Genomic DNA, 14,835 nt, shown 5'->3' with positions numbered 1-14,835 from the left:
TTTGTCGTTGATTTGCCGAAACGCAACCCTTCTATAATCCAAATGCAATTTTAAACGTAATTCTTTTTTTATCGTGTTATGACATTTGAATTATTAGATGTCACTGTCTTTTTCACAACTTAATTTCACACCCAATGATCACTGACTTCTTGAACAACAGCTACACCATTTTGCATGATTTTAAAACATTGTGAGGGTTTAAAAATCCATATCCGGCAGGTAAAATCTTTACATTGCTTATTTATTTAACATTCAACATTGCTTTTTATAACTTATGAATTTATATATCCTGTTAAAATTGCAATTATATAATGTATTTTGCTGGTGAATTGTGATTGCATTGGGTAAACCAGATGGTAAAAATAAAAGCACTGTGTCCAAAACAAATTTCCCTAAAGGAACAAGAAAGAATGTTGTATCATATTATATTTCATCACATTGTATTTTAATATTTTCATATAGTATCAGACTAATGTACCAAATATTGCATTATTTGAGCAATAAGATAGTATATCACTAGACTATGACTTGTTGGCAAACTGCATTTTTGAGGGAGTCTCCAGAATGTCTTACAGCGTTCTCAGTTTCTCTGGACGAGTCCCAGCATGCAGTCTTGTTGCTTGAGGTTTGAACATGTTCAAAAAGTTTGTACGACAAATTTTGTTATTGTTGCAGGCATTTCAAACACATCTCGAACACACCCGAAGTTTGTCAAAGGTGTTTCCAACCCGTCTGAACAGGGCCCAATGGCCCAGTCTAAAACCATGCTGATGATAAATAAGAGTTTTTGAAAACGGGTCTAAATCTGTCTGTCTTCAGTTTGAAAGTGTACTCCAGCAGATTAAATCCTAAACGGGGTGACAGCTGATATTAGTTCTAGTTAACTAAATATTGTGCATAGCCAAGAATGGAGCTTTGCAAGCTGTGCACACAAAAATATGCTACAATTTCCAAAAAACTGGCCTTTTAAAATGTGGCCACATGGCTCTCTGGCCACAAAACTGAGATTTCCCTGATACTCCAATAGAAAAGTCGCCAATTTTCTTGCATTTTTCCTGCAATTTTAAGTCACCACCAAGTCTTCAACAATAACAGCTCAGTAGGATGCTACCTTTCCATTTATGAACTGGCTGCCCAAAGCTGATGTTGGCTTACAAACTCTGGCTTACAGAGAAAGTTATACACAACCTGAAAAAAACTGCCATGTGCTTATGTGATTTTTTTGTAAATTTTCATTTACATTGCATTACTTATTTACTCATCCTATTTATTCTAATGATTTTAATCCTAGAATTCTGTATTTTTCTTATCTCTGCATTTACAGAATCAGTTCTCTTGTTATCTGTGCATTTCATCTGAATCTGTGATGGTTTCTAGATGTACACCAGCTGGAAAATATGTTGGTATTTTTATGATATTTAAACTCCACCTACAAGCGTACAGACAGACAAACATTCATTTGACAGCAGCAGTTGATATTTTGACATTTTAGGATAATCGTTTAACATTTTTATGGACTTAAATTTGGCCCACATGTTGGAAACTTTTTCCATGTTTGTCCAAGTCTTTGAGGAAAGATGGTATGGTATATCAAGGTGTTTCTATGGCGATAAGGGTAATATGTCAGGGTCCCCAGAGTTTAGGCCTGGAAGGGTCCTGACTGATAAGCAGAATGAAAAAGTCAGCAGTTTGGCCACTGCCATCCAGTCCGTTTTCACCCTCCACACACACGCACACGTCTTTTTATTTCACCAATCTCATCTTCAGCTTCCTCCCATTCTCCATCTTTTCTCCCTCCCGCTGAATGCCTCACCTTGCTATTTATACCTGCTTCTGTAAATGCCATCTCTTTTATCCTCCATTATTCTCCATTTACCCAATTTCCCCTAATGTTTCTATTATACCTTGTTTTTGACATTTATGTCCACCTTTTCTTTGCCTCCCCACAATTAGAGCTTCACTTATCCCCTTTTTTACCTCTCTTTAATCACACCTTTGCCCCTTTAAACTCACATTTAATGATGAATAAAAATGCATGTGTGTTTGTGCATATGTGTGTGTATAACATAGATCTAATAAAATGTTTTAAGGCAATGACTATTCCTAATATTTGCATAGAAGAATATTTGAGATTTTTAAAGCTTTACTTAAAGAAAAATATTTAGCAGCAAAAAGCTTGCAATCACTGTTTAATCAGAGAAAAGGAGAACATTTCAATGCGCACTATTTTGTATAGTTGCCTTTTGCAGTTCAACTATTTATGTACTGATGATACTGTTACAGGTTTGATTTCTTTTCTAATAAAACCTGTTTGTACAATTACAGATTTGTGCACTTCAGTCAGAGCTGGAAGCCACACGGTTGAACAATATAAATCTTCGCTGGGAGAGCCGTTTGGTCCTGACAAACGTTCACTTTTGGATCTGCGAACAAAAGTATGAATACACTTTTTATGTGGTTTTTGTTTTGTTTTTCAACTAATAAAACATATAAGTATTTAGGTGAACTGTTTGTGTTACTTGTAATATTTCTTTAGCTGTATTTGTAGTAAATACTATTTTTTTTTGTAAATTATTATTCTTGCTCACCATTGAAAGGCAAAGGCTGTCATGGATTTAAGTAGTTTTGTGTTTATTTTTGGCTTTAGTTCTTGGTGCTTTGTTTTTCATTTTTTCAGGGGTTATGTTTTTATGTTTCTGATTCATGTTTTAGTTTAGGTTGATTGTTTTTTTCTTATTTAGTTGTCTTGATGTTTAATTTGGTCTTAGTTCTGTTTTTGCTCCTTGTGTTTTGGTTCTCCTGTCATTGTTCACTTCTCCTCAGTTTATCACGCTCATCTACACCTGTCCCACGTTTTGTAATCACTCACCTGTGCTCACTTCCCCTGATTCCCTTGTCTTTAAAACCTGGTCATCGTTTCCACCTTCTTGCTGGTCCGTCATCTCTTGCACGTCATCTGGTTCTCTCCTCTCGCCTCGCCTTTTTTTATTGCCTAGGATTATTTTAGGAGGTTTGTCTTGCTGCCCTGCCAGCCTTTTGTTTTTGTTCTTTTATTTGAAAATAAGTTTTTATTTTCCCTTCAACTAAAATGAGACTGCACATTGGGTTCGCCGCTCGCTCCACCCCTCCTGACAAAGGCAGATAATGTTTTTGCACATGTAGGTGTGTGCCTGCGTGTCTCTGTTACTGAAGCGTCTCATAAACCACTGAACTTGTAGAAAGTAATCACTGGATGTACCTCTACAATTGATTAACCTTGGAAGTCAGTCCAATTCAAAATGGCTACCACAGCTAATCCACATTGGACAACACAAAAATGACTATAACTAAATCAACTGGACAGATATTGAGCTAAAATTTGATGTGGTAGTAGCTGAAAGTCATTCACAACACACACTCAGAGCGTGACATCTTGCAATATTGCATAAGATGGAGTATAACGCTATTTAAGAGTGGCTATAACTCAATTATTTCTCAATATAAGATGACCTTAGTCTAAAACTCTGATGTGAAAGGTGGTGGCCGATACACTCCTTCAAGGAATGCTAGGCCTTTAATTTATTTTTGTTTTTTTTTTGTTTGTTTGTTTAATTGTCTTTGTCATCTGAGTTAATGAGTAAATGTCCATAATTTAGAATATTATAAGCATTAACATTTTTTGTAACTCTACAACTGTTTGTTATTATGATGCAAACTTTTTTTTGTTTTTTACTTATTAAATGTGCCTTTTTAAATGTGTATTCTTTGCTAAACACAGCAGTGAATGCTCATAAGCTGTTCTGGCTAAATGTCTTTCCCTTGTGTAACATCTGATCTGGGAAATTTGTCTGTTTTTGTTTGTTTGTTTTTGTCTCCAGATCTTCTTGTGAGAACATCTTGGCCCAGATGAAGGCCCAAAACAAGTTGCTGCTCAGCATCACTGAGGAGAAAGAGTAAGTGCTTAACATTTAGAAGAACTCTAAACCTATGTGCCTTGACCCTGCGCAGGATTTTTGTTTCATATTGGATCACTAAAATAGAGGAGCTGGTATGTAAACCACTGTGCATATGTGACAACTCGTATTGCATGTTTTTATGATTCAGGCGGATTCTGACATATTTGCGTCGGAGAGTCTTTTAATGTTTCTGCCTCATCATGGCTGAGAAACACAAAGACACACACACGCTCACAGTCGTGACATTTTCCTCTTTGTGGAGATCAAAGCAGTCCAGTCATCTTCTGTGCAGATGAGAAACAGGAAAATCCTAACAGTGTCTGTTTCTCCGCCTGTCTCATCACGCTTTTTTTGTTTTTATGATATTGTTGTGTAAAATGCTGCAGTTGTCACAGACTCTGTGCACCTGAAACACCCAGGTTAAACGCATTACTACTTCAACTCTCACTGGAATTCATTTAGGAGGGAACCGATGCAGTCCATCTAAAATTTATTAACAGAAAATGTTTACCTCCTCTTCCAGAAATGAAACAAATGCAGAATTAATAATAGTTCTGGAGTGTGAAACTTAGCATAACAATCTCTGAAATAAAAACAAGTATTTAATGGATGTGGAAAAGGGAATTTCATCATGGAAGGCAATAATCTGTGAGTGTTTTTGTGTACCAAGGATAATGTCTGAACTGCTATTTAAAGGCTGCTGTGGAAAGAGACAATCACAGGCACCGTGGCTGTTGTGTGGCAGATGATCTTACGTGTCTGTAGTACACTGCTGCTCTACGTAGATTTCTATGTTTAACTTTGTCTCTGCATTTTCTTCCCTTTGTTAGACATCTTCTTGAAGCTAATGACACGTTGAAGGCGGAGATGTGGAGACTAAAAGAGGTGGTGGATGAGAAGGAGAGAGACTTGGAACGCTTCAAGGTGAACAAGTGCAGAGCGGAAGAGCAAAGATCTACAAATCAGGGGAGACGAAGAAGAGTCAGTCACAAACAGGTTTGTTTTCATTTTTGTAATTGTTTGCAGGCTGAGATCCGAGACTGGGGCATCGAGGAAAACGGGAAAACGTGAGTCGAACGTGTTATGTGTGTGACTGTGTGTGTGTGCGATGAAGAGAAAGTACACGAGTGCATACATTTGTGTGCATCCAGCAGCTGATCAAATTTAGGCATTCAGATCCAACAAAAGCGTTGCCCACCACGTTTCGGCCTTTCATACACAATCTAGCCTGAACAAAGCTGATGATGATAATAACAGCAGGACTGGCAAGTTGTGAATGAAACACCCCATGGGCTTGGGCCACCTGTGTGTGTGTGTGTGTGTGTGTGTGTGTGTGATTTCTATGTTTCTTCTTCAATCTGAATGCGTTATTCATGCTGGGCCTTTAACAATGATTACACTCCAATCAAGTGCCTATCCTCTCCTGCTTGCCACCCCTATGGCTGTCAAATAGCATTCATCAATGGAGAAGAGATATATTTATTATGTTCATTAAGGCAATGAAAATGAATAATGCACAGATGGGATTGGGTGTATAGGATGGAAGTGAAAAAGGAGGGTGCACACGTAGGGGAGAGGGTGTTTGTGCGGGCACCTGCCTGGAGCAGTGTTCCCCGTACTGCCAGTGTGTCCCCCCGAGGTATTCCTCATTAGCAGCCCTTCCGAACCTCACCCCGTTTTACACACGTGCACCCTCTTATGTTGCCCCCACACCCGCCCCTCCCCTTCCCTAACGAACCACCAGACTCTGTTTCCAAAACGGATCAGATTTGTTTTGACTGGGGAAGGTTCCCAATGCTATTCAAAGCTGTCAGTCATTTTAATGATATCATTAAGGGGCCGCGACAGAAAGATGAATCGCTTTTTCTTTGTCTTACTCTCATAATTGCGAATGAGCAAGAGAGTAGGACAGAGTGAGAGGAGCAGTTCATATAGATGTTTGCAAAAGAGAGGTTTTGATTGAGCAAATATAATAATACAGATCAAGATAAGAAACAGTGAATGAAAGCATCTTCCATAGTGTCTCCTCCTGCATTCGCTGATTTATTTTCCTTTTTTTCTCTTTTTCTTTATTATGAACATTTATAAATTATTCCATTTCTTTATTATACACCCACACCGACACAGTCACTCAAAATACCATGCATCAGAAAATCATATATCTATAGGAAACCCAATATGTAATGATATTTGCATGACAGCCTCGTACGTTCTGTGTGTAAATCTCATCACTGGGTGGAAAAGGGTATTTATTAACAGTGCCTCTACAAAGCTCTTATCACTGACAGCAATCAGCACAGTGTAAAGGTTTTGTCATTAGATGTGGATTTAATAAAGGCATTTACAATATTAACTAGTGCAAATTTATTTGATTTCATTTCTTTTTTACAAGTAATACCCTCACAGACTTCAGAAATGACAAAAGGAGGGGTCAGAAATTACCAAAATGGTTAAAAAAATATCACTAACTTGCATAAAGAGAAATAAGTTTGCCTTAAAAGTCTTTCTTTAGTGGAACCCATTGCACAAAAGTTCACATTAACAGGTGTTTTACTGGTAAACAAAGCACACTGCTTCTAAACTGTGTTGCTCACTTTGTTGACAGCCAGTTATTTTCTTTCTTTAATTAAAAACATAACCACATAACCAATCTGTATAATGCCTCCCTTGTGGCTACTCTAGGAAGTCCTCAAACAAAGCCGCTTACAGAAGAGCCAGAGAGATTGAGCATGTTGAAAAAACTCAAAAAGCACTATATGATACATATACCGATGTTCCCAAACATTACACCGCCATCTTTTGTGTGCGTGTTCTTTTATTTTTGTTGAATATAGACATAAATGTAGAGCAATTTGAACTTTCAAGAGGAATCAAACTTCTAGTTGTTCCATTACTGAGTAAACAAGGTTCATTCTGTCAAAATGTTGTCCACGAAGACAAAGAGAAAAACTTCAAACTTTTTTTATCCAGGGGAAAAAAAAATCATCATTCATGTATTTATTCTCTATATGTCAACAAAAGGCCCCTTTTAAACAGAAACAGCATTTTGTCAATATGCAAGTTTTTGTTTGTTTGTTGTCTTTATAATTTCAGTTTCGTCTGAAACAGTATTTTTAGAAACCAGGTTCCAGATTAAAAACATCTTGAAACACCACCATTGTATTTTTGTGTAGACAGCCTAAATACAATCTTTTGAAAACTATGATGTCATAGTCCCGCCTCTAAACTTGGGATATTTTTAGAAAAGACAAATAAAATGACTGTTTTGAAAAGGGAGCAGTTCTGTGTGGGCAGGCCTGCAGTCCATGTAGGAGCCGGTTAGGAAAGAACCAAGAAAGTTTTTTTGTTTAGTAGCAGTCCGTTTAGTACTACTGATGGGTCAAACTACAATAAAATAAAGTTGGTTTATAAACTTAATGCAGTGAAAAATGACAACAAAATTAACCTGATAACAATTTTTTTTCTTGAAATGCCAATTATACAATAAAAAGCACTGTTTCAGACAAACATATCTTGTTTAAGATGTCCAACATGAGGTTTAAGGATCCGCCCTGCATTGCAAAACTAGCTTTTGTAGTGTTTGTGCCAGAACATACAGTAGATTAGAATGAAATTCAAAGGACACGCAGTCCGAAAAAAGAGAAAAATTAAACCATTCTTTGACAAATTAAGGCGATGACTTGTTAAAATGAAAGTGTTTTTATTCAATCGTAATTAGTACTTGGAAAATACGAGGAAAAAAAAATGTTTATCCTGAAATGCTCACAGCAATGAAAACAGAGGCCGACACTGTTTGCTTCTGGCAACACTGACTCGGTGCCTGTCTGACACAAGCCATGCGGGGGGAGCACTCATAAAGCATCAGGCTTCATCAGTCGCACGGCTAATGATGTGCTTCCAATTAAGAGCTCCCAGTGATCACAGCGGAGGATTTGTACAAACACAGGGAGCCAAAGTGACAGAGAAACAGAGAGAGGCGATAAGAAGGAGACAGCATAAGAAGGGAGTCAAGTCTTGCATGAAATTTACGAGCAAATAAGAGCAGTAAATAAGAAAGATGAGCGAGAATGAAGCAGGGGGGAACGCGGGTAGTTTATTGGCTGGTTTAGAGAGCATGGCCGCTTGGCTTTGACACTAATGACTGTAATTATACACACATTGATTGGGTTAGGCCGCTAATTACACTCATCTGTGTTTGCGTGTAAACACAGGAACATATGTTTACACAGGCGTCATGCCAAGAGCTCAGCGCATCGCTGCGCTCTCACATGGAGTGCATAAATCTCCCACAGTTGTCTCAGCAGCAGTGATGATTCATGATCTGCTGAAGACCACATTACCATCGAGAAAAGAGTTTAAATCATCAGAAGAATCTGTGGAGCTGTGGCGCTTGGGATTTTTATGGGAATGGTTTGTGTTCTGAGTTTATGCCTCCTGTTTTTTCGCCTCACTGTGGCAGAAACTCGAGGAACTCAATTTCCATGAGTCGTTTACAATTTGAACGATCAAAGGAAACTGTAGCATTTCTCTTAATAATGTTCTTTGTATCATCTTTATGGTGTGAAATTAAAAGATCTGCAAGGGTCAGCTGCAATTATCTTCAGTTAGTAAATGTCATTTTCACGAAATGAGTTTTTCTTTTAAAGAATGCTTACATTGGCCAAGCTAAATGAGTTTGCCTATAAGCAGTGATTCAGATTATGGGCTGTCAGATGGTTTACGGATGGATTTTCATTTATTTATCTTTTTCTCAGATGTTTTTAATCATTTTTCTTTTCTGAGATAAACAAATCAAAGCGACTGCATATTTGTAATTATATTTTTTGTAATTTTGTTACTTTAAATACCTAAAACCATGAATAATTGGTGTCAATTTATTTTTTATATTGTTTTACTTTTTTTATGAACTCCAAATAGCAAGATTACAAGCGATCCCTTAAAATGTAGGGATGTGTCTTTATATGTGATTCAAAAATCAAACGTCAGTCGAGATATTTGTGGAACGTTGCAGAAGAAAGCAGTTTAATTTCAGACATTGTTCAATTTGTTGTTGGAATTTTATTGCAATGCTCACACAGGAGCTAATAAATCTCACAAACTTTCCACCCAAAAATGTAAGTCCACATAGCATCTCTTGAGATTTTTTTTTTTTAATGATTATCTTCAATGTTTTAAGTTATGGCTAATAAGGGCCAGACTTTCTGAGTGTGTGTGTATGTCTTATTCCTCCCAACCATCAGGAACAATAATGGTATTTATCAGCGTTTCGATGAGCACAAGCATCTTCTCAAGTGAAGCAAAACGGGACCGTCTTTCCCATCCGCTGCTCTGATAGAAAATCCCAGCTTGCTCTTTTACAAGAAAATTAACATAAAGGAGGTACAGTGGTACTTTAATGGGCTAAGAAGTCTTCACTAAAGTATTTAGAAGGTTTTTTTCCCCTCTGAATACTAACTGGACAGGTTCATCAGAGCATGAAAGAAAAAGCGTAAAGCGGGGGCAGCGAGCTCTTCAGCTCGCACAGAGCGCCATTATGCACCGTCGTTAATTTAATAGTCATTCCTTAGTCAGCCCTGGGTCTGCAGATACGAGACTCCAACATTTGTTTGTCATTTCCCAAAACAGTTTTAATAAACAGTTAAAATCTTAAATGGCTTCTTGTACTCTTAATGTTCCCTGACTGCGTTTGGATTTTTTGTTTTGTTTTATATGCTTTATAATTTAATGATTTCTGCAACCTATTTGCTTACCCATCTTTGAGTTTAGTAATAAGTTATAATGAAGGTGAATATAATGAAGATGATGTATTCCAACTTCATCTCCTAAATTTTTAAGGACATTTCAAGGCAAATCCATTTTATTGTAAAAAAAAGGGAAAAAAAAACATAAACAGCCGCTCTTGAACCAGTTCCAGATGTTATTTTTCTGCTATATTCAGATTCTATAGGTTTAGACATGAAAGTCTGAAATTATTTATTTTCCATGTTTGTGTGCTTGCAATCACTTGTCTTACAGCGTTGTAAAGAAGAGTTGTGTTGCTCGAAACCTCAACAAAATCGAGGACATGCATTCTAGACTGCAAAGCAACCTGGAGGCCATCGGTATGCTAAATCAACAAGTAAGCATGTGCATGCACAAACACACACACAGGGTCCTGACGGTCCTTTTACCCGACAGATACAAACACAAACCCACACACCAGCCCACCTGCTGTTGAGCTCACACAGAAGAGGAGGCTTTCAGGCGTCCAACTTCAAACACACAAGCACACTTACACAGAGGCGCACCCAGACATCCATTTCCTCTTCCTACGATAAAAGTGAAAAGTCTGCAGCGAGGTGGGGGTGTGTATGTGCGGCGCAGAGAGAGGAGGGGGGGACAAATCGTATCGGGAGAAAGCGGTGACGTTTCTTTACTCTGGTAAATGATTTCCCTTTCATGAAACTCAGAGAAAGATGTATATCAATACAGCCTCGCTGATCTCTCCATGACAGCGCAGGGAAATGGCCCGCTGTGATAAAACAATGTGGGGGAAAAAAAACACAGAGGAATATTCTCGGGAAATGCTGACATTTTTTACTGTGTTGAACTTCACAAGAGTCAACAAATCACCAAAGGAGAGTCGAATCAAAAGTACTCCTCAGCCCCCTCAGTTCTCCAAAACTCCAGGGCCTAAGGAAACGGCTCACCCGACTTTTGTGAGTGTGCAGAGTGGCCCACTGATTGACGGGCTGCGAGGAAAGCTGGTACTTGTTGAAGTTTTAATGTTGACATCAGTTGCAGGTTTTGAGACAGAGGAGCGTGAAGCACAGGAAGCAGCCGACAGAATGGGGAAGAGAAGAGTGCTCTTTAACAGGTCAGGTGTGTAATAGCACCTCTTAATCTCCAGTGTGAATCATTACACACATCGATCCAACACAGACAATCTATTCACACACACAAACATAGGAGCTGGTTGGAGAGGATGGGCTAAAAAATTTCACTGTCCACTGGTCGCTCACTTCTGTACACCGTCTCAGAAATCAGTGAAGGATTTGGATGAATTTGCTCAGTTTACTTATGCACAACACTGGGTTATTAATTGGGTCTGTGTCTCTTTGCATCAGTCTTATTTACTTATTAAAAATGGGCTCCGGCTCTCCCTTTCACCCGCGGGCGCTGTAAAAATAACACACACACACACATGCACAATTCCCATTCCACTGCCAGGCTAATTTCATGCAAACTTTTGAAATGTCACATAAAATTAACTTAGATTCTGATTAACACAAAAAGGAAAAAAGTGATGCTTTAAAGATTTGATTAAAATTTGATTGTTGTTTTTTTTAATCAAATATGAGCCTGAATTCTACTTTTATTTTTAGTCGTGAATAGATGCAGGTACAGCTGCTGCTTTTTAAAATTTCCTCTTTATTGTATCAGGCTTAAACTGTTCTTAAACCATATGATCCCATGGTCTGAAGAATGCATGAAGCAAGCACATTCTTATAGCTCACGTTTCATTTGGCCCTGGTGTTTCTCTGTATGTACAAAATTACAAACAGACAGATCTCAAAGGCAACTCATCTAAACCTTCCTTTAGAAATAACCCAAGTTAGCTCAGTGTTTGTCTTCTTTATTTAGACTTTCAAAGTTTTTTTGTTTGCATTTAAACCTCTGAGATGTCCTCTGGAGGTGTAGTGCATATCTGTTCACAGTTTGTTCTTAAAGTGATACACACCGCCAGTTATGACAAAATTGGCGGCCTTGTTTGTTTTGCTGATAAGCTCAAAAGACATCGTTTTATAATCTTGAGCAAACAGATTCTGCCACTTAGATCTGTCTCATCCCTGGAATGTTCTGCTCAACTGTTTTTGCAATAAATTGATAAGAAGCAAGCTGGGTTTTCCAGTCTCCCTTATTTTTTTTCTGGTGGCAGCGGTGGGATTCCTTGTGTGTTTCTTACTCCTGAGGTGAAGTAAAAGTCCATGGGCATAGACAAAGGCCTCACCTACCAAAAAAAAAAAAGAGTTGAGAGGTCTTCAGGAGACCTTTTTGTCTCTCTTATCTTTTTGCCATAAAACAAAGAAAGTGAGTTGTTCCAATATAGTTGCAATAAAACTCACAACCCCCCTCCCATTTGTTTCTTTCTTGCACTGCTACACATCCTTGCATCTTTTTAGTCCAAACAGAAGTACTAAAAATTTACCCATAGTACAGTTTGTGCAGGGTGAGGTGACAAAGCTTTAATTTTTAATTTCACCCCCCTCCCTGGCAATTAGAAAAGTATCCAGAGCTGCTGAGATGAGAAAAAAATTAAACAGGTCCCTTTTAATATGCAGTTAATTATAAATGTCAAGCCCAGTGTTTTTCATCTTGTGGTTCTATTGCTTTTGGCGTCACGTAAAATTAACACAGCGGAGGATGTTTGCCTGGTTGGAGACAGTAAATACTATTTAAGGGTCTTACGATGGTTTTGACATGTCAACATGTTCTTTTTGGGTTTTTTTAGCAGCTTGTCAATGGTTAAGCCTAAGACCTAGATATTTCTAGTCATCAGATGTAATACATTTGCTCAGATTTATTGTGCGTGTGTGTCTGTGGGACTCTGTGTGATGTCTGGATGGGTAATGTTAGCGGAAGCATCCGGAAATGTGTCTGTCTCATCTCCGTTTGTGTTTTGCTCTCTTTCTCTCCCTGTCACACACACACACACAAACACACACACGCAGTTACACTAAAACACACATGCCCAGACATGTCAACGTGACATCATTCTTTAACCACAGCTTACACACACACACACACTATGAGCAGATGTGAATGTGTGCAACTGTCATTGCCCGTTGTCTCTTTTTGTCTTTGCTTTGTTTAATTTCTTGTTTTACTTGTCCTTATAGCTAAAAATACATTATTTCAAATCTCTTTTTTCCTCTTTCATCTGCCTTACGACAATTGTTCTGACTGGCACACTATCTTTCTTTACAACAAGTACTAAATCTTTGTATGTTTTTGCAGTTATTACCATTTTTTAACTTAAATTCCTCCCTGCTCTTACCCAAATTTGTTTGTCAGAAAATAAAACATCCAGCAATTTAGCCCGCATGTAATTGTGTTCCAGGGAGCCCAATCGTGTTCCTGCGATGTGAGATTTGTTTTGTGTCACGGATGATTTTATGTCAAATAGGCCTCTAATGATCACTTAAATTGGTTGTTTTCATGTAGAAATTTCCTCCGCTGGATGATTCCTACTTGCAACTAAAATATACCACTGAATCTTCTCTTGCAATTTTCATTTTCATTTTTCTTCCAACATGCATGAACACGATTGTAAAAGCTGAATTAGACACGCGATGGAATGCCGGCTGCTTGATGAACTTTTTAGCTGTTCACTTTTGATGCTTGGTATCTTTTTGTGACTTTGAATGAAGTTTTGTAATTTGATTCTATGAACTAAAGGAGAGTAATGTTTGAAATTCTTTGAAATTTTCTTTTAAATTTGCCCCTGCTCTCTCATTCGGTTTCACAGTCACACACTTTCAGAGATACAGTTAACCTTTTTGTCTATGTCTTTTTCTCTGTGAACTTGTCTCAGATTCTTTTTTTTTCTTCTCTCTCCAGTTAAATGTCCTCTATAGGGAGAATAAGCAGTTGCATAGGCAATATGAGGAGGAGAAGTCCATGCGCAGACAACTAGAGCAACAACTCTCACTTCTCTCCACCTCCCAGCACTCCATTCAACCTCCCCCTCTCCCTTAGTACCATCCCAGCTCCAGCTCCTTATCCATCTCTGGCTTCTCTCATCCTCAGAGAATGAAGCCAGTGGCAGGGGACTGGATTTTAATTTAGACTAAGCTGAGAGGAGCTGGTGTAGACAGATCAGGTGGGTCCCCAGCTGTAGATGAAGCATTTAAGAAACTGAAGAGGGCGCTGTCTCCGCCTTTCTGAAAGGTCAAGTAGGCCTTTGGTTCCATGGAGCTCCCTGAAGACTTTGACCTGTTTCGGCTTTTTGACTCTCAGTTCCTCACCAGGGAACATACTCAGTCTGGGGTTAATGTCCTGCAGGTCAAACTCAAGTCCCAAGGTTCCCTTTCCACCTGGGGGAGCGGAACCAAAAGAAGGACTTCCAACGACTTTGCCACTTTACAGTTAATGGTACATTATATCTTCAAATATGTCAGCACACCAAGGTAATTTAGCAAATCACACCTACATCATCAGATGTATCAATCAAATGGTTTTTATTCATTTTAAATATTAAATTGATCCACACTTGATAAGAAACTAAATGCAAAACTCTAAATTAGTAATGTGTTCAACACTGGACATAAGTTTATAGAAGAATGAGTGACAATGCGCCATCATTACCCACAGGCATAGCACAGATGTCGATGTAAGAGGCTGCAACACATTATCTGGTTACGCTGCAGCTGTGCACCATGTGTCTTGTGTCTACTGCAGTGAAACCGGCCATGTTTTGTCTTGTGTGAGAATGTGTGCTTCAGTTTCTCTGTGACACCATATGCAGAGGTGTAGTGGATTAGTGTTTAAGGTTTTAAATAGTTCAAAATGTCTTTAAAAACTGATTTTTTTAACTGTTGTGTTTTTAGACTTGTGTGTACATGACTCAAACTAAAAATCCCAATAAAATCTAATTTACAGCAGCTTTTACTGCCACCTCTAATTTTTTTACAATTAGGTTTTTTTTGTATTACAACCCCAATTCTGAAAGAGGTGCAACATTGTATAAAATGTCAATAAAAACTAAATGTAATGATTTACAAATACCCCAAACTCCTATGTTATTGACATTGAAACAGTAAGCAAATGAAATGCTGAGACTAAGACGTTGTATTATTTTTGAGGGCAAAAAATGAAACAAGTTTCATTTGTATTACAGCAACACATCCTAAAAAAAGTG

General features: G+C 38.1%; 1 protein-coding gene across 2 annotated transcripts in view; it reads left to right on the top strand.

The window, feature by feature from the left end:
- LOC108243142 (myosin-9) overlaps positions 1-14,623 on the top strand; it is a 97,972-nt gene extending 83,349 nt beyond the window's left edge. The window contains exons 11-16 of one of the 2 annotated variants that reach the window (XM_037973042.1): positions 2,326-2,435; positions 3,858-3,932; positions 4,766-4,859; positions 4,962-5,002; positions 9,951-10,053; positions 13,536-14,623. In XM_037973042.1, the coding sequence (XP_037828970.1) occupies positions 2,326-2,435; positions 3,858-3,932; positions 4,766-4,859; positions 4,962-5,002; positions 9,951-10,053; positions 13,536-13,673 (561 nt within the window). In that variant the 3' untranslated portion in view covers positions 13,674-14,623. The remainder of the gene's footprint in view (positions 1-2,325; positions 2,436-3,857; positions 3,933-4,765; positions 4,860-4,961; positions 5,003-9,950; positions 10,054-13,535) is intronic. The other variant, XM_037973043.1, reaches the window with a different exon arrangement.
- The last annotated feature ends 212 nt before the right edge of the window (positions 14,624-14,835 follow it).

This window comes from Kryptolebias marmoratus, linkage group LG21 (genome assembly GCF_001649575.2).
Source record: "Kryptolebias marmoratus isolate JLee-2015 linkage group LG21, ASM164957v2, whole genome shotgun sequence".
NCBI classification, from domain to species: Eukaryota; Metazoa; Chordata; class Actinopteri; order Cyprinodontiformes; family Rivulidae; genus Kryptolebias; species Kryptolebias marmoratus.
The sequence above is the reverse complement of the archived record's forward strand: the minus strand, read 5'-3'. Positions and strand labels throughout refer to the sequence as shown.